This window comes from Budorcas taxicolor, chromosome 19 (genome assembly GCF_023091745.1).
Source record: "Budorcas taxicolor isolate Tak-1 chromosome 19, Takin1.1, whole genome shotgun sequence".
NCBI lineage: Eukaryota > Metazoa > Chordata > Mammalia > Artiodactyla > Bovidae > Budorcas > Budorcas taxicolor.
The window spans coordinates 54,925,975-54,945,631 of NC_068928.1; the positions used below are offsets into that span (position 1 = coordinate 54,925,975).

General features: G+C 56.3%; 2 protein-coding genes across 2 annotated transcripts in view; both read left to right on the forward strand.

Annotated features, from left to right (window-relative positions):
* Positions 1–10,976, forward strand: part of RNF157 (ring finger protein 157) — a 79,953-nt gene extending 68,977 nt beyond the window's left edge. Inside the window, exons 18-19 of the mRNA XM_052657171.1 lie at positions 1,909–2,019; positions 8,009–10,976. Coding sequence (XP_052513131.1) covers positions 1,909–2,019; positions 8,009–8,130 — 233 coding nt within the window. The 3' untranslated portion in view covers positions 8,131–10,976. The remainder of the gene's footprint in view (positions 1–1,908; positions 2,020–8,008) is intronic.
* A 2,036-nt stretch (positions 10,977–13,012) lies between these two features.
* Positions 13,013–15,963, forward strand: FOXJ1 (forkhead box J1). Its single transcript, XM_052658817.1, has 2 exons — positions 13,013–13,510; positions 15,196–15,963. The coding sequence occupies exons 1-2, from the start codon at positions 13,013–13,015 to the stop codon at positions 15,961–15,963; spliced, it is 1,266 nt and encodes a 421-aa protein (XP_052514777.1).
* Positions 15,964–19,657: the final 3,694 nt, after the last annotated feature.

Genomic DNA, 19,657 nt, shown 5'->3' on the forward strand with positions numbered 1-19,657 from the left:
AGCTGAGCTGCAGCAGGAGCAGAGGGCAGTTTCCATCACTTGGTGGGAAGGACTGCAGGCAGTAGGTCTGGTTTTGCTTTAGTGAAGAAAAGGGCTGTTGTTACAGTAGCAGAGGGGCCTTAGCAGCAGCAGGCACAGTGAAGGCTGGAGGAGAGGCTTCGGCAGGTCAGTATTCTGTAAGCTATTAGGCCGACTCTCTTTACTGTCATTTAGGCCTCAATTTGCAATGGCACCCCACTCCAGTACTCTTGCCTGGAAAATCCCATGGAGTCGCAAAGAGTCGGACACGACTGAGCGACTTCACTTTCACTTTCACTGTTCACTTTCATGCATTGGAGAAGGAAATGGCAACCCACTCCAGTGTTCTTACCTGGAGAATCCCAGGGACGGGGGAGCCTGGTGGGCTGCCGTCTATGGGGTCGCAGAGTTGGACACGACTGAAGCGACTTAGCAGCAGCAGCAGCAGTGTGTATATATCAATCCCAATCTCTCAGTTTAGCCCTCCTCCTCTTCCCCCTCCCAACCATGTTTGCTTTCTACATCTGCAACTCTATTTCTGTTTTGTAAATAAGGTCATTCATATCTTCAGGGGGAAGAATTTTGTTTCTAGTAAACCTAGAGCGGACCTACAGGCTGGGCAGGGAAGCAGATTGGGCGGGGCTGGGACTCCCACCTGGGAGGGGAGGACCCGGCGGCCCAGGAACCGGTGTCTCCCTCCGCTGCTCTGAGGCGCCTCCGCAGAAGGGTGACCTCCGAAGCAGACCCAGATCCCAGCCTGGAGGCAGGTGTCACGCTAGTCGCTTCTGCTTTAGCGCTGGCTGTTGCGCGGGGTGGGGGGGGCGGGAGGGGGCGGCGCACGCACCCTGGACCGCTCCCACCTGGCCGGGAGGAGGAGCATGGCGAAGCAGACTGCTCCAAGCAGGGTTTGGGCGCTGCAGTTGATGTCTTGAGGGTTGAGTTCCCCATTGTGATTGTCGCCCTGGCAGTTAATACTAGCTTCTGGAAAGTGCAGGGCAGCAAGTGGTTTCTGCCTGACATTCCAGAGCCCAGCACGGTAACTGTATGTTTCTTCCTCTCCCTTCCACCAAGAAAAGAAAAGGGGGAGAGTCTTGAAAAAAATAATATCTAAAACTGTCCCCATCTTACATGGCTGTAGGTTTCTGGTCAGTCCCTTAGAACAGGGGTCCCCAACTTCCAGCATCTAATGCCTAATGATCTGAGGTGCAGCTGATGTAATAATAATAGAAATAAAGTGCACGATAAATGTAATGAGCTTGAATCATCCTGAAACCATCCCCCACCACCCTCTGGTATGTGAAAAAACTGTCTTCCAGGAAACCAGTCCCTGGTGCTGAAAAGGTTGGGGACTGCTGCCTTAAAACATACTCAGAATAACAAATTAAGCCTCATCAGAAAATAAATCATAAGTTTGTGAACTAAGCGATTCTTTGATTTGATGGGCAAAATTATGGAACCAAAGAGCTTTAATTGATGTTCTATGTATTAGCCATTTCCCAGAGCCTTGTGGTCATAAACACACCCCATACAAACCCACAGTCATGGGCCAGAGGCGGAGTTGCTTCTCTGGTGGCTCCCCCAGCTCTTCCCAGCCTGACTTAGTCCTCCTCTGGGCCTGGGCACACATCCTGCAGCCCTCTCCAAGGTCTGACTTCCCAGGAACAAAGGCTGGAAAGGAGCCTGTTAAAGAAACAGCAGGACAGGAGAACACAAACAATTTAATTCCTTTTTTGTCCACTCTTTACCCACTTAATTACTGTCTTTTTTTTTTTAAACATATGATATGATTTTTTTTTTTTTGTCTCCATCCTTAAGATTTTTATTTTAAGGACAGCAAAGCAGAGAAAAAACACAGCCAGCCCCTCTCTAACTGCCTTAACTCCGTTACAGGCCAGAGGACATGCGCATTTCTAGGTATGGAGTGTGACAATAACAATGACTTTGACATCGCCAGCGTGAAAGCACTGGACAATAAGCTGTGCTCTGAGGTCTGCTTACCCGGTGAGTGGCAGTCTGCTGAACATGAACTTGGTGGGAGACGCTCCCTCCCCTGCTCGCACCCCTGCTCTCACCCTGGGACACCCACCTCCTGCCCTGGAGTTCCTGCAAGAAGGCATGGGCTGTGCTAAGATGCTGGAAGCCAGTTGCTGAAAGGAGAGTCCTTGAGCAAAGAGAGACCCCTGCTCTGAGCAGGAAGAAAAGGGGCAAAAATCCCTCCCAGTTCTTCCGATTTGGCCTGACAGGGCACATCCATCACAGTCTTACAGATCCCATGGCAGGGGGCCACGTCTTGCTTTTATCAGCAGCTTTGGAGGCAGACGCCAACCACCTCTGTGAGAAAGTCTCAGAGAGCCCTGAGCCCTTGAAAAGGGAACTTGCAATTCCACAGAGAATCATGGATTGTTAGGATCAGAGAGGAATTTGAGAGTCAGCGTTTCATAGATGAGCGAGTGGCTCTGTGACCCAGGGAGGCCTGGGTGACCACCAGTTGCCTTATGCTCACTGGATGTGGATCCCAGAGGAGAGATCAGGGGTGGAAGGTGCCTCCTCTCCCTGGAGCCTTAACTCAGTTGGCCCTCTCCCAGGTGCCCCTGATGTGTTCCCACAACGCTAAACTGAATCTGGGATACATTCTCACGAAGAAGCCCAGCTGTCAGTCACACTCCAGGCACTGAGGTCCCTCTACTCCTTGCTTACAAGGGCTCCACCAACAGGCCTCTAAAGCCACATCTTGCCCAGTGAACTAGGTAGAAATTGCCTCTCCTGGGTTCACGGCAGAGATTGCCTTCACGTTGCGTGGTTCTGTAATCTTTTAAAGTGCCCTGAAACGAAGACTTCCTTCGCTTCAGGACAGCCACGTCTTTGTCGTGGGTCCAGTGCTTTACTAGCTCGGCGACGTGGCTAGGGGCTGGAGGGACAGCCTCCTGTGGTTGCCACTCTCCATCAGCCTGTGGAAGACCTGGGTCCTCACCCCTTTGGCCCTGCGCAGGCTTGTGGCAGGGGAAGTTATAATTCCCAGAGACGCCTCCCCACTTAGTGCTAACCCTGCCAAGTCTGTGCTGGGAGCAGCTGGGGCCCAGGGTCCACTTCATTCCTGCCTTCCCACTCCTTACCTGGCTTCTTTCTGTCCATGTGTTTCTCATGTCTTTTTGCCAAATTTGTAAGTCTGTCTGTCCGGTTTGTTTATTTTGAAACTCATTTATGTTATCCAGACTCTGTGAAAGTTCATGTTCACTCGTGCCTGACCCTGAGCTTGCTGGGCGTGCGCACACTCAAGAGGCTCTCGCTGGGCCTTCCGTTCTTAACTGGCAAGGGCCTGTATTCCACATGCTGGGATTTTTTTCAAGAAAAAAGTTGTAAGAATAGATGAATCCCTGTTCCGCAAAAGTGTGGATGAGTCCGGGGCAAAGGTTACAGGAAGAATTTGCTTTGGTCAGTAGTTGGGGAAGATGACCAGGGGTTCCCTGGTGGCTCAGATGGTAAAGAATCTGCCCGCAATGCAGGAGACCCAGGTTTGATCCCTGGGTCGGGAAGATTTCCCCGGAGAAGGGCATGGCTTACCCACTCCAGTATTGTAGCCTGGAGAATCCCATGGACAGAGGAGCCTGGTGAGTCCATGGGATCACAGTCAAACACGACTGAGTGATTTAACACTTTCACTTTGGGGAAGATGACATCTCTGCCCTCACTCTGCCCTGTGTCTGTAGCAGCTGTGCACACTGGGCTTTAAGAGAGAAATCTAGGTTCCTGCCTCCCCCCGGGCCCCCCCCTTCCCACCCTCATTTTTTGGCAGAGGGAGCTGCTGGGAATTGTTTCAGCCAACCGTGCTGGTGGAAACTGATCCCATTCTGTCTGCTTCCTCCTCTCCCTACCTCCTTCTGGCCAACCTGCTGGTGGATCTTTATTCCACTCTGGGCTTGCAGGAGGGGCATGAAACCTGGGATTCCTTATGGTGATCTCGGGAGCCAGCCATTCTCAGATTAAACCGAGTTCACCGTTCGGGCCAGACGTGAAGGCACATGGCTGGGGCGGCTGCTCTGGGCCCAGGCATAAGGGGTCCCTACGTAGCTTCACTCAGAGGTCTCAAAGGCTCTTATGGGAGAGGGCAAGTGCATCTGCTCTCTCGGTAAATGTTTCTCCAGTTCCACTGTTAGCATCACACTGGTAGCAAAGTGCTGGGGAACTCTCTGGAAGGATCTGTCAGGTTAATGACAGAAGTACCCACTTTGGTAGGTCCCATGGAATAGGCAGGCTTCATCACACTCAGCTGGAAGTTCGGAGTTCCATCCTATGACTGAGGGACTTCAGGCTGGCTTGGCCGCCAGGACAGCTTCTCAGGCACTGGGTCTTCCTCTCTACAAGGACGTCAGTCCCCTCACAGAGGGCCCACAAGCAGCAGAGCCCCAGCAATATCCCACGGTCCACCGCCCCCAGCCACATATGTGCTCTGCCAGGATTCCCAGCTGGCGGCGAGGACCGCTCACGTCCCCATCCTCCCTGCTCTCATCACCCATGTGGGAGTGATGCTGAGAGAGCACCTGTGTCAATCCAGCCCCTCTTTCTCTAAGAAGCTTCTGGATCTTCTTGGACCCAAAACTAAGGGGAGGTGTGAGAATATGGTATATTCTGAGGTTGTTCTGAAAGATTCCCAAAGGGAGGAAATCTGAGTTGAGAGGGGTAGGTGGTGAGCAGATAAGAATGCGTGCTAGGTAGATGTGGTTGCAAGGAATATGATGGCCTATCACACAAGTGGCAGGATAGTAGTCGGGACTGGTGACAGTTCTGTGAAAAGGCTCTGGGGAGTGGTGAGGAAAAGCAAAGATAATTTGGTTTAGTGGAAATACAAATGTTTTTAAATGACTGCATTGTACAGGAGTGGGCATCGCCAAAGAAATGTAAAATACTTATGGAGGGAATTCCCTGGCAGTCCAGTAGTTAGGACTTGGCGCTTTTACTGCTATGGCCCAGGTCCGATCCCTGGTTAGGGAACTAAGATCCCCCAAACCGTGCAGCATGACCAGAAAAAAAGAAAACAAAAAAGTACTTACGGAGACCTGAAATAACCCAAGACGAAGACGCTACTAGGAAGGGTTACACTTCCCAGATACTAAGGAAAAATTGAAGTGAACATCCTCTTTTCCTGGAGAGACTCTACAGGATGGTCGGAGCTGTTACAGCCCTTATATTTAATTAGTGGCTGGGCAGAGACGGGAAGATGGTTCAGACAGTAAGGAATCTGCCTACAATGCAGGAGACTGGAGTTCGATCCCTGGGTTGGGAAGATCCCCCGGAGAAGGGAATGGCAACCACTTCAGTATCCTTGCCCGGAAAATTCCATTTATGACAGAGGAGCCTGGTGGGCTACAGTCCATGGGGTCGAAAAGAGTTAACGTGACTGAGTGACTAACACTTTGAGAGACAGGAGTGGGTATGAAAAAGCACCCTGGATGTGCTTCTCAAATCTGACTCTAGAGGTCTCTCCACTCTCCCATTTCTCAGTCCCCAGGATGGAATTGAGCGAGAAGCACCTTTCTCTACCCCTGCTGAAAGATCCTGAATCTCCAGGCTCCCTTTTCTGGCTGAGGGCTGAACAGAATGGCTTACCTGCTGCACCCAGGCTCTCCCTCTGAACAGGAGGAGCCAAGCAGCAGCAGGGTTTGGCCATGGGTCCAGCAGGGGCCCTTTTTAGAAGAAAGGGTACTGTCATGAAGCCCAGGAGCACAGAGGCTTGAGGTGGTTTCAGAAGGAGCCATGTGTGTGCCCTGGCTCAGGAACTGGACCAGTGGTGTTGGTAGCAAGGACTTAGGCATTCAGACCTGGCAGCTGGTGGTGGTAGCCGTGTAGTGGAGGCCTTTGACTTTGCACATGCGTGTGTGTCTGTGTGTCTTCTCTCTCGTTTACCATTTGCTTTTGGTCTTTCCCACCAAACAGCCGCCGTTCCGGAGTCCTGCCCCCTAAACAGTGAGGAATAGGTATGAGTTCTACCAAATTATATACTTGAACAAACAACTCACTGTCTCTGGGGGTTCTTAACTTAGAAGGGCGATCTGGCCTACTCGTCATGCCGTCACACTTAGAGGGCCATCCTTAGGGGGTGCCAGACTGCGGTGCCTCCAGGGAATAGGGACCCCCACATTCTGTCTGGCTGAGAGATACCTAACGATTTTCTGTCCCACGGACTCCTCTGGCCCGGGGTCCACCTCTGCAGGGTAGTATCAGAGGTTTAGGATGGATGATCGCACCAGGACATTTATGCAAAATACTCAGTTTCTACCCACTTAATCCTAGTGTTTCCGCCATTAAAGGGTTTCGTGTCTTGGGCTGGCTTAACTGAAGGCTGACCCCAGACCCTCATGAGTGGCCTCCATCACAGGAGAATATACTGAGCCTCAGGCCTCCAGTCCGGGGTCACAGGCTCTGTCCTCTGAATGAGCCCCCTGCTGGGCCAGGTGTGGCTCTTGGCTCTGCCCAGGAGAAGGTCACAGTGCAGTGGAGGAATTCAAGGATTCAGCAATTTTCACCGCATGAGGAGGGGGGCAGTGGGGGAGGAGGGGGGCAGTGGGGGAGGAAGTCGGCACACACTGGACCCTCTTCGGCTGGGGGTCGTGTGGGACAAGCTGGGAGAGGTGGCTCAGAGGTTCTCAGGCCAGAGGTTGAATGGCTTTCCCCAACTCCAGGGGGTTAGGGCTTCCTCCTCTCCCCTGGAAGGAGTTTCTCGCTGCACTGGAGGGAATAATGAACGGATGGAGCCAGTCTGTGGGCTGGAGGCCTGCTGGGGGGAGATGAACCTGAACAAGGCTGGGGGTGGGCCTGGCTGTCTAGCACATTCTAAGAATCAGGCACCCTGCTCAGCACTCTGCCGTGTCACCTCACTTATCTCTCCCAGCAACGCTGGTGGCTAAGTACTCATTTCCATCTGATAGATGGGAAAACTGGAACTCCAAGTACAATGACCTGCCCAGGGTCACACAGTCAGTATGTTACAAGTTGGGGGTGTACCCAGTTTTCTGACTTACAGATTTAGACATGACTAGAGAGTACACAGCCCTTGCTTGGTGGCTCAGTGGTAAAGAATCCTTCCTGCCAAGCGGAAGACCTGGGTTCAACGATCCCTGGGTCGGAAAGATCTCCTGGAGAAGGAAATGGCAACCCGCCCCAATATTCTTACCTGAAGATTCCATGGACAGAGTAGCCTGGTGGGCTACAGTGTGTGGGGTCGCAATGACTCGGACATGATTTAGGGACTAAACAGCAGCAGAGGGTGAACAAGCCAGAGGTGGTGACTGGATACACAGCACAAAGGAGAGAGAAGCCCCAACCCAGGGCTGTGGGCGTTTCCAGTGTGGGCAGCTGGTGCCTCTCGTGCAGGAGCCGTGGACTGGGGGCAGGATGATGAGTTTAGGGGATGGTGCTCATGGGACCCCACGGCTCTGGGGCTAATATCTCCTGAGGTGGATGACACCAGCTGATAGCAAACCTCAGCGGACTGTTTGGGTGCAGAAAGAGAGGAGTGGCTATTGCACTGTTTTCCCCCTTGCCATTCAGTCCCTGGCACCCTCTGGGCAGCCAAGCCCTTCCTGCTCCACCCTGGCCCCCACAGCAAACATCAACTCTGGGCCCAAATTAACACGTTCTTCTCCGTCCCATTCACTTCCTCCTGCCTCACGAAAATCTCAGCTAGGCCCTTGTCTGCCGTCACAAATTTTAAGACCAAATAAAGATACAAACGTGGGTCCTAGGGCAAGGTCCCACAAAACAGGGACCATCCCATGTGTCCCGCCATTGTGGGCCCCAGTGTCCGTGACTGTCCCTGGCCCAGTGGGCACCACTGCTCCTGATTCCTCACGTGCTGTGGTTGGCACACCGTGGGAGCTCCAAGTAATGGGCAGCCTGCCAGTTTTCATGCCGAACTCCCAGGCTGCCCTGCTGGGGACACCATCTGGACTGATCCAGAGGTCCAGCTCGAGTAACCTTGCATTTCTCTTCTCAGGTGCCTGGCAGGCCGATGACAACGTGGTGAGTCATCGGAACACGCAGCGCCGGCGCTTGTCCTCCGGAAGCCTGGAGGACCCCGAGGACAGGCCCTGCGTGTGGGGGCCTCTGGCCGTCTGAGAACCCCGGCCTGTGTGCCAGGGGCCCCCTCCTGTCTTCGCATCCCTTCCTGGCCTCACTGCACCGCTGACCTGCTGGGCATCCTCAGCAAGACACGTGGAGACGCTTTAGACCCACGTGGAAGCTGGATGCTTGAGGGCGCCTGCTCCTTCTCCTAGCCTTCCGCAGTCATGATCCTTCCCCTCAGAAGGGACCAGAAGCCTCCTTGCTCCTTGAGGGCTAAAGCCACGGGATGAACTGCAGCTCCTGAGACCCTCTGCAGAGACTTTTTGAAAATGTTTCCACTGAATCCTGACCTTCAGGTGGAGCTGAGGCCCGTGGACCAGTTGTTTCTTGTGCATCTTTTGTCTCCTTAGGCGGGTAGACCAAGAGGACTTGGAGTTTGCGTGACTTCATTACAGACACCTGGCATTTTCTGGTCTCTGGGACATCATGACCAATCTGAAACCTCCAGTTCGGGGTGGGGGTTGGAGGATGACTCCTGCAAAAAGGGAAAGCCGTATTGCACAAGAGGTGGAGTTCCCCCTCAAAAAGCATTAGGAGTTCCTTTCTCCAGGACAGTGAACAGTGGCAACCACTGGAAGGTTGGTTGGGAAAACAGTTCTTGCTTCTTTCTGGTGGCAGAGGCAGTGCCGCATGTGTCTGTCTGCTTAGGAAGGAGGCTAAATCATGCTTGAACCTGAGGATCCCTTAGTTACATGGCTCCCTTCCGGAGGGTTATTTATGATCAGGTGCACTCAAGAAGGCCTGGGACTCCATCCTAAGGTGACACCACAAAAACAGTTTAACCCCTTCTGTGTGCCAGGCACATGTTAGGGGCTGTCGTGTGGTATCACGTTTCATCACTACCGCCCTGTCAAGTGGCCTTCTTATCCCCACTGTAGCCATCTCCACCCCCTTTTCTTAAGTAGTTGAAGAAATAGGTTGAGAGAGGGGGTGGACCGGTGATTCTCAACTGGTGCCCAGGAGCCCCAAAGGGAGTTGGGGAAAGGGCTGAGCTGGGGCCAGGGGTAATCCAGGGGGCTCCCCTCCCCACCCGTTGTCCTCCTCTGCCTCCCCCCAGGTCTGCTGAGCCTGATGGGGGAGGTACTACCTTCCATAGGTTCATTAGAGATTTAGAGGTATTGTTCAAACCATGTATCCACCCCACCCCACCGCAGTCCGTGTAGGACATATAATTGACAGCCTGAAACAGCAAGGCCAGACCGTAAGCTGTTGGCTGTTCCTGTCTCAACACTGGTGTTGTCAGTGGGTTCCTCCCAGCTCTCAGATAGATGTGCTATCTGCCGGCTTTTGGAAGAGGTTGTTGTTTAGTGGAGCCTGAGACTGGGAAGTAAAGCGGGATCCAAAAGTTTGTGAGGCAGAGATGTGATTGACAGAGCCCTAGGATACGTCCACCACGATGACCTGAGTTAATAGTTGGTATTGTGACCCTCGAAGAACTTTTCAGGTCCTTCCCAAGCCCAGGGGACCTTTTGCACCTTCTATGTAGTTTGCGCTGCCAGGCGGGTGGTAACCCGCACACTGTCTGGTGGCTGTGGTTCACATCTTGCTCTTGGGGATGGGGAGGCCTGTAGTCCCAACAGACACGACACAAACCAAGCCTGAGCCTCTGCCTCTGTCTTGAGTTTCCCACATCCACCTTCTCTGCAATCATGCAGCGGACTCTGCTGTTTCAGGCCCCACTTCATGTCTTTTCTCTCCTCGAAACATTTGTATGGCCCCTATCTTATTTAAGATATGAGCAATAACCCCACTTACTGATTTCCCTGAAGTTTGAGCCCCAGAAACATTAGGGAATGGGACCTCCCTGAGCCTGGGGTGGTGGCATTCAGACCCACCTGCTCTCCCGGCAGGTAGTATTCACAGTGTGCTGTTACTTGAGATGAAGGAGAGGCAGGTAAACAGTAGCCACAGCGGCCAGGAACCCTAAGAGGAAGCCATTGTCTTCACCCTTTCTGGAGGGTCTGCCTTCTCCCAGGAAGAAGCTCAGATTCCTCAAGGCCTTGGCTCCATAACCAAGACTGACCTGGGTGAGAAATGGCTCTTCATGCCTGTTTCTCAGACAGTTCCTGCTCTCTCCCCAAGCCCCCCACCTCTCTGCGCTCATTTAGCTCTTTGGCAAGTAGAACTTTCCCTGGTGCTCCAGTGGTTAAGACTCTGCACTTCTACTGCAGAGGGTGCAGGTTCGATCCTTGGTCTGGGAACTAAGACCCTGCATGCCACATGGTCCGACCAAAGTGGGGGTGGGGAAGATCCCTAGAAATAGCCCATCCAGAGAGGCTGGTCTTCAGCCTGGTCAGGGAACAGGACAGATGCCCCAGCCATCATCTGGAGACCATCATGTTGTAAGCAGGTGACCCAGAGAACCTGTGACAGGGCCTGGCTTCTCCCATGAAGCCACAGACTCCCCTGTGTTTGCGGTTCCTTCCTGCCATGCTGGGGTCTGAACTCACCTGTGAGCTCACTTCTGAGTGGTGCCATGACCCTGGCCTCCTCACTGAGCCCTTTTTCCTTCCCCTCCCCAGTCCCATCCCCCCAGAGGTCATGCCCACGCTGGGGCATCGCCTGGGCACAGATCCACACACTGTAAGCCATCTCCCCTGGGAAGAGTTCGTGTCCTGTCCACCTGATCTCGGCATGCTGGTTTCTCACTTTGCTTTAGGATCTGCACACCTAGTATGTGGGAGTCTGCGTGTCCTGTTGTGCCATCTGTGTACCCCTCACTCCCCGGAGTACACTTGTGGGCACACTACAGTGGGGACGTCAAGGATGCAACATTTATGGATTGCTGCATGATTCTTAAAAATGAATAAAACTGTTGACAAGGGAAGGAGAGCCATTAACTGTGCAGCTGGCTTATTTGTGAAAGTTTCTGTCTCACTTTCTCTAACACTATTATTTTTCTTGAAGACAAGCTGTATATGAAGGAGTGAACTAGGACAAGGGATAGGGAAAGACATGTTTCTGGATGGGAGTTGACTATGTGCTGGCCTGGTCACAGCTCCTGTGCAAAGGCGTGATAACGAGCCCTCCCCCTAACCCACCCCCAACCCCCCGCCCTTAAACCGGAGAACTTCCAACTGCAGCTGCTCAATAATTGAAGAGCAGGAAAGCTGGTGACTGGAGGGAGGCTGGGAGAAGGGAGCAGAACGGACTACAGTCCGCTGTTGGTCCTCATCACTTAAAGGCTGGTGAAATTAACGGAGCAAATGATCCTGGTAGGAGAATTTGGCAAAGGCATGGCTTTTCTGGGTACCACTCACTGGCTCAGCTTCCTCGGCTCTCTGGAAGGGAGGGAGAGGCACTTCCGAAGAAGCTCCTGGGATGTCCACTTCTGGGAATCTTGCTGAGGATGGGGCTGGGAGGGAGCGCTTACCAGGAAGCATGATTACCCTACCCGCCATGGGGGTGTCTGCGGACCTAAGCGGCAGGTGGCATCGAGAGTCAGACCTGCCTACGGGCACCACTCGACAATCAGGGTCGGGAGACCGGGATAGGCCGCAGAAACGTGCGGAAGTGCCACTCACAAGCCAGAGAGGAAAGGAAAACCCCAAGCACGCGATCCCCGAGTCTAAGCCGCTCCCAGTCTTGGCCTCCGCGCCCCAGGCTGCGTCCCAGGAGCCGTCTACACCTCGGAGCAGCCCAGACGGGAAGGTGGGAGGGGGGCAGGGTAGGGCAGGAGTGAGGTTCCCGCAGCGGACGGCCTACCCGGGGCGCCCGGGGCCTCGGCTGGAGCGCCGAGGCGCGCGCTTCTCCGAACCCTGCGCGGGGCCCTTGCGCGGGAATGTTTGGAGCCGGGACCGGGTGGCGGGTAGGGGGCTGCGTGGCGCGGGAGAAGGCGGCAGGAGGAGGGAGTTCGAAGAGAGTTACCGCCAGAGAGAGTGTTAAGAACCCGCGGTCCCCTTGGAGACACACTGACCAATGGCAGAAGCGGAAGCTGTTTATAGGGGCGGAGCGTCGCCATGGCAGCAGGAGAAGCCTTCCGAGCTGCTACTTAATGCCGGTCCCCCGGCCTCTGGCGTTCAGAGAGGCGCCGTCGGGCGTAGGGGCGACAAGGACTGCTGGCTGGGCCATCGAGCTGGGGGTGGGGTGTCAGAGAGCCGCAGGGGGTGGGAGGAACTTCTTCCAGAACATTCCTTTGGCCCGTGCTGCGCTCTGAGCCAGGTAAGGGACGGGGTGGTCTGCCGGCCGCGGAAAGGGAGGGCGTCGGTAGCAGCCCGCTCTCCCATCCTTCCCCGACGGAAGTGGCGGGCCCGAGGGACGACATCAGAGAAGTTTGGGGGACACTCACTTCCCGCGCCCCTATAACTCTCTATCCTATTTCCTTCCTTCCTTCCCCTTGCTCCCTCATCCTAATAGCCCTTTTCAAAGATACTGCCCTCCTGGGCTCCCTCGCCCCATTTCCATTTGTTATGGAGGGAGGGGAGGGGGGTTGATTTCCTACTCTTGGGGAGAAGAGAATGGCCTCGGATGTCCCTTACACTCTTCCCTCGTTTGGCTAATTAAGTCTCCTCTAAAACATCAAAGAGGAAGAGCCAGGCGGACCCTGCGGAGATTGGACCACGGGGCACAGCTTCTGTTTCCCAGACCAAGGCAGTAAAAGATCCTCCCCAGCTGCGGGGACGATTTTAGAGGAGGCCCCCGCTCCTTGCGCACACTCTCTCGTCGAGGGTGGGGGAAGAGGGCTCAGTTCCCGCTACGGTCCCTGCAGGCACCTCTTTCAATTCGGAGGAAGCGACCCCCGGGTCGCGGGATGGAAGCGCTCTTCCGGGAGACTGTGTAACTCGAGCCGCGGGCGTCAGCGGGCCAGAGAGCTCGGCCGGCCACCCTCGGCTCGGCTCGTGGATGTTGACCGCCCCCTCGGAGAGTCCCCGCAGATATGGCGGAGAGCTGGCTACGCCTCTCGGGGGTAGGGGCGGCGGAGGAGCCCGGGCCGGAGGGCGGCCTGGAGGAGCCCGACGCTCTGGATGACAGCCTGACCAGCCTGCAGTGGCTGCAGGAATTCTCTATTCTCAACGCCAAGGCTCCCGCCCTGCCCTCAGGGGGCACCGACCCCCACGGCTACCACCAGGTGCCAGGCTCGGCCGCGCCGGGGTCTCCCCTGGCGGCCGACCCCGCCTGCCTGGGGCAGCCGCACACACCCGGCAAGCCCACGTCGTCGTGCACGTCGCGGAGCGCGCCCCCGGGGCTGCAGGCCCCGCCTCCCGACGACGTGGACTACGCCACCAACCCGCACGTGAAGCCGCCCTACTCGTACGCCACGCTCATCTGCATGGCCATGCAGGCCAGCAAGGCCACCAAGATCACCCTGTCGGCCATCTACAAGTGGATCACGGACAACTTCTGCTACTTCCGCCACGCTGATCCCACTTGGCAGGTAGGGAGGCCCTCCAGCCCGGCCCACGCTCTCGCAGGCTGGACTCGCATCGCGGACCTAGATCCGCAGGAGCCGTCAAGCCAGGGCCCGAGGGAGGAAGGCCGTCGAGGAAGGACCTCTAGGGAGCCCAGTGCTTGGAACTGCCCCCACTGTGACTTCAGAGAGGAAGGAGGGCGGATGTTCACAGGGCTTTAGGGGTGTTGAATTTGAGGTTCAAGTGGAAAGAACTTGTCACCCATCCAGCAGGCCCAGTCCAAAGACCAGGGCTAAACTATGTGTGGACGCTGGCCCCCTAGAGGGAGGTTGATGGACTGAGGGACACATTTTTGTCCCAAGTCCTAGAATTCCTAGACACGACCCTGCTCCAGGCCAGTTTGTCAGGGCCGGACTAGAATGGGAAACAGGCTCTTCATCCTGCCTGGTTTCGGTTGGCTGGAGGAGCACGGGGAGGCGAGAGGGGCTGTGCTCTGGGGTGTGAAGGCCAGCTGTGCCCCCATGGAAGGGCTGTGGGGCCTTCCTAAAGCTGTTGTCCCAGCCCCCACCCCAAACCCTCCCCGGTTTCCTGCCACCACTCCCCTCCCCACCCTTCTCATCAACCTCCCTAGGGGGACAATTACCTGAGCCAGGTGCTTTCCACAGGGGCTGTGCCTCCCACACTGGCTTCATGTTCCAGGTCTCCAGAACCTGGCACAGAGCAGCCAAGGGGCCCAGGCCGCCGTGTAAACATCCCAGTCTTGCCAGGGGGCACTACCCACCTGCCAGCCCCACTGTCCAACCCCCAGATCCCTGTTCCCCAGCGTGGTTGGGACTGTGCACCCAGGCATGAACTAAGCAGGGTAGTGATGGGAGGCTGGGCACACTTTGCCCTGAGCATATTTGACCATCAGCATCTTCGATCATCTGCTTCTTGGAGACAGAGACCCAGGATGCAAAGATCACCCCCTGTGTCACAGGCCGCAGGATCACAGTTCCAAGCTGTTCCACATTTGCCTGGGCTCTGACCCGGGGGCAGTACCATTTGTAACCTTAGTGAGAAACCAGAGACCCCCGCCACCCGACCCCAAGCCTGAGAGGCCCCAGGAATGAGTGCTATGCCCTTGGCCCTCTTGGCCGGGTAATAATCAACCGAGGCCTCAGAGCCTGGAATGGGAGGAGGTGGGGTGTTGGGGGTGGCGGGGGAGTGAGGGCCCAGGCTAGCGGCCGGCTCTACAAACAAGGAAAATCATCAGATTCCACCCCCCCCCACACACACATACACACACTCACACCCACTCACTCACTTCACAAACAGAGAAGGCCAGCCAGGCCCAGGCAGAGAGAGATGGCCGTCCAGGCCCTGGGGGAGCCGAGGCCTTTGGCCAGAGGCCGCAAGCGGCAGGGGAGGGGAGGGAGGGAGGGCAGGACAGGGTGGCACTGAGAGCCATCCTGCGGCTCAGGGCTCGGATGACTGAGCAGGCAGATATCCTGGCAACAGGGAACAAAAGCCCCCGACAGCACTCCCGGCTCCCGGTGCCCCGTGGCTGGTGTCCCAAAGCCTCCTGGTCTGAGCAGCGCCTCTGCCGCCCTCCATCCCTCCCAGCGGCCCCCATTGGAGAGAAGCTGGTAGGGGGGGACTGGCACTGGGTGGCCCCCATCTTCGACCCTGCCCACTCACCCACCCTCCTCTTCTCTCTCCCTGTGTCCAGAATTCCATCCGCCACAACTTGTCCCTGAACAAGTGCTTCATCAAGGTGCCTCGGGAGAAGGACGAGCCTGGCAAGGGGGGCTTCTGGCGCATCGACCCCCAGTATGCAGAGCGGCTGCTGAGCGGGGCCTTCAAGAAGCGGCGGCTGCCCCCGGTCCACATCCACCCAGCCTTCGCCCGCCAGGCCGCACAAGAGCCCAGCGCCTCCCCATGGGCCGGGCCGCTGACCGTGAACACCGAGGCCCAACAGCTGCTGCGGGAGTTCGAGGAGGCCACTGGGGAGGCAGGCTGGGGCGCAGGCGAGGGCAGGCTCGGGCATAAGCGCAAACAGCCGCTACCCAAGCGGGTGGCCAAGGTCCCTCGGCCCCCCAGCACCCTGCTGCTCACCCAGGAGGAGCAGGGCGAGCTGGAACCCCTCAAGGGCAACTTTGACTGGGAGGCCATCTTCGACGCTGGCACTCTGGGCGGGGAGCTGGGCTCGCTGGAGACCCTGGAGCTGAGCCCACCACTGAGCCCCGCCTCACACGGGGACGTGGACCTCACCGTCCACGGCCGCCACATCGACTGCCCAGCCACCTGGGGGGCTTCAGTGGAGCAGGCTGCCGACAGCCTGGACTTCGACGAGACCTTCCTGGCCACGTCCTTCCTGCAGCACCCTTGGGACGAGAGCGGCAGTAGCTGCCTCCCCCCGGAGCCCCTCTTTGAGGCCGGAGATGCCACCCTGGCCACTGACCTGCACGACTGGGCCAGCGTGGGTGCCTTCTTGTAAGAAATCAGGCCCTGCCCCTCCCCCTCCGGACAGCGCCCACATCTGGGCCCAGACTGCCCCCCAGTGCAGGCCTATGGAAACCCTACTGCCCAGGCAGGGGCTGGGCCAGGTCTCCCAAGGCTGACCCCACAAGGACACAGGGCTCCCAGCCCAGGCCGTCCTCAGATTCCAGCCCAGGAGGCTGAGAACTGGGACCTAGGACCAGAATTGCTGCCTGCCCTCCCCAACCCCCCATACACACAGTGTTTCATTGATCCACTTCTTCCCGGCCCCAGGGACACACTCGGGCCCCTTCACTTTGAGAGCTGCAGCTTGGAGGGTCCCTGCCCAAGCTGGAAGCCACAGTACAGGGTCTGCCCCAGAGCATCTTAGCCTCAAGACTTCTCCCTCTCCAGCTCTCCTCCCTAGGTCTCTATCCAGAGAAAGTTCCCAGGTACAACAAATGCTAATTAGGTGACTGCAAATTAACCCCCTAGAGGCCTCTCCCGGCCAAGCTTCCCTGGGGCCGGCCGGCAGTACGTGGGGCGGAGCTGGGAAAGGGGGGCAAAGAGAGGAGACTGAACCGAGATCCGGGTGCTGGGTGGAGCCAGGAGATTTTCTAAGGCCCCTGGGGTCTTCTGGCCCCATCTCTAGAGGTATAAATCCCTAATCTTTGAGCCCAACTTGAGGCTGAGAGCAGCGGGGAGTTGGGTTTCTGCGGGGTTGGGGACAGGAGCAGCCAAGCTGCAGAGGGAAGGGGGGACAGAAAGACTAATGTAGTGAGTGTAGCTATAGCTGAGGCTTAACCGGGAGGGACGACGCGGTGCTTGCTAGAACCACTGGGACCAGGAAACCGGGGATCGCCCCACACCCCCTGCCTGTGCTTGTGCAGGGGAGTGCCTTGCTCCACCCTGAGCCCCTTAGGCTGTGTCCCACATCCACCCTCCTGCCCCGTGAGGCAACTTAACTTTTTCATGAAAAGTTATTTACAGTAAAACATTTTTAAAAATAAAGCTTTTTAAAAATTTTAAATGGACCTGCTTGCAAATTTGTTTGGGGGAAAGTGGGGGCCAGTATTTTGGGGGGCTTCACTGCCAAGGGGGAATGGCTGGGAGGAAGACAGGGGGGGTACCAAAGGCCTGCAGAGTGCCAGCTGATGCCCTCCTCATGACCTCTGTGTCCCCAGAGACAAGGACTGAGAGGCAGCCCTGGGGGTGGGGGGGGGTCCCCTGCAGCCAGGCCTTAGCGCCTCTAATCTGTGCAGTGCGGAGACAGCACCTATAGTCCCCAGCGGGAGGGCAGCAAAAGAGAAACAGCCCCCTCCCTGGCCCTGGGGACTCACAAAGGCCCGGCTTGCCCAGGGCTTGGTTCACGTCCCCCAACTCCCCCACCACGAGGGCCTGCCCAGGCTCGCCTGCGGTCCTCGCCTGGGCCTGTCTCCAGCTCCTCCCTTCCTTGGTCCCTTTCTGTAGGGACAGGGTGTGAGGTCAGAGGGCCCCAGCGCCAGGGCCCCTACTTCCCACCCTGGGGTGCAATCACCCCACCTGGCACCTTCCCTCCAATGCAGACTGGGGGTGAGGAAGGCCACCAGGAAAGATGACAGGATGCCTAGACCCTACTCTCCCACCATCAGGTTCCACCCTGTGAGGAACCAACCTACCAGAGTTCTGATGGGGAAACTGAGGCACAGGAAATGGGTGACACTCAGCAGACGCCTTTCAACCCCCTCGCCCCAGCTTTGCCTGGAACCCATCACTCCCCACCCCCGGCCCCCACCTAGCCCTACCAGCACAGCCCCTTCCCCCAGCACACGTGAGCACACACACACACACAGAGGCAGGCACAAACAGAGGCACTGTCCCACACAATCCTGCCCAGCCTCCACGGACCCCTTTTTCCCGAAGCCCCTTTCTTTCCCTGCACTCAAGGCTGGCTCCTGGCCAACCTGGCATTCACCGGTTAACTTGCTGCTTTCACTTGCTAATTATTCCAAATATTTCAGGAGGGCATGCACACTGCGAGGCCAGCAGGCTGGGCCCTTACTGAGCCAGCCCACTCTCTTCCCACAGCTCGCTGAGGAGGCTGCCCGTCTTTCCTCTTGAGACACCACCCTGCCAACAGCAGTGGCTCCCTCCCTCTCCCCACCACCCACCAGCCTTCCTCCCCACGTTCCCCAGCACTAAGGGAACATGGGGGCTCCAGGCTCTCCACTGGTCCCCAGGATCAGCCTCCAGCCCCCGCCAAAGGGGGTACACCCTGGATTGACAGAAGGGGCCTGTCACTGTCCTTCCTCCTCACCCACTGCCTGGGCCCCTCCTGGGGGAAGTGGGGCAAGGTCAGGGTGCAGGTGAGGAAAGGCTGAAGGAACCTCTGGGTGCCAGGAAGAACCACCAGGAAGAACCACCAGGAGTTGAAAATCCCCGTACCTGGGACTAGTGTCTCTGGCGAGGCGGGGCGGGGAGGTGCAGTGGGGAGCGGCAGGCATCGGTACTTCTAAGGGTCCAAAGACACTTTCTAGGAGCAGCCAAAGCTGAGAGGGGGGCTGTGAAGTCGGCCAAACACAGGGCTTCATTGTACTGATGGGGGAGGAAAGCGTGAAGGGTGGGAAGCCTGAGTATCAGATCTTGTCCCTCCTATTCATTCCTGCCCTGACCCTTAGCTGGGTGGCTTTTTAAAAAGAGATGTTCAGGGACTTCCCTGGTGGTCCAGTGTCTATGACTCTATGCTCCCAAAGCAGGGGGCCTAGGTTCGATCCCTGGTCAGGGAACTAGAGCCCACATGCCACAGATAGACCAGGTGCAGTCAAATAAATAAAAATATTTTTTAAATTAAAAAAATAAAAATGACATTCGTCTACTTCAGATTTATTTGTAGGTTCAGTGTAATCCCAATCAAAATATATTTGCACCATTGACTAAGTTGCAGACAGGACGCTCCATTAGTACTAAATACTTTAGTGTGTATTTCCTTAGAACAAGCACACGCTTTCATGATAACCCTAGCACCATCGTCACAATCAGGAAATTGACATTGACTTGGTAATCACATCTTGTTGGCCTGGTAATGCTCCTCTCCATCCCAGCATCTCAGTCCAGGACCCCACATCGCACTGAGTTGTCCTTTCTCTTTTGAGCTGTGTGGCTTTGAGCCCATGACCCAAGCTCCCTGAGCAGGTTTCTCATTTCCTTTGATGTCTACTTCTTTTTTGGTTGTGCTGAGTCTTCGTTGCTGTGTGGGCTTTCTCTGGTTGTGGCAAGCAGGGGCTACTCTCTAGCTGTGGTACGCGGGCTTCTCCTTGTGGTAGCTTCTCTTGTGGACCACAGGCTCTAGGCACGCGGGCTTCAGTAGTGGCAGCTCCCGGGCTCTAGGGCACAGGCTCAATTGTCATGGCACATGGGTTTAACTGCTCTTTGGCAGGTGGGTTCCTCCTGAATTAGGCATTGAACTCATGTCTCCTGCCTTGGCAGGCAGATTCTATACCACTGAGCCTCCAGAGAAGCCAGGATCTCCACTTTTGAGGTAAGAAGGCCCTGAGCCACTTCATTCTCAGGTGTTGGGAACAGTCCCTTCTCAAAGCAAGAGGCCACCCCTCTGTCCCCTAACTTGCCACCTTTTCCCCATTCTCCCTTCCCCATGGATCCCCCAGCCAGGAAAGTGATGAAGCGGGAAAGGGCAGGAGCTCAGGCTTTGGGGGACCTCCTCCTCTGTCCAGAGC

Excerpts from the sequence above, each read along its gene's own strand:
- FOXJ1 (XM_052658817.1), top strand. The coding sequence starts at position 13,013 with ATGGCGGAGAGCTGGCTACGCCTCTCGGGGGTAGGGGCGGCGGAGGAG. Across the intron at positions 13,511-15,195 it reads ACGCTGATCCCACTTGGCAG|AATTCCATCCGCCACAACTT; the intron begins GTAGGGAGGCCC and ends CCCTGTGTCCAG.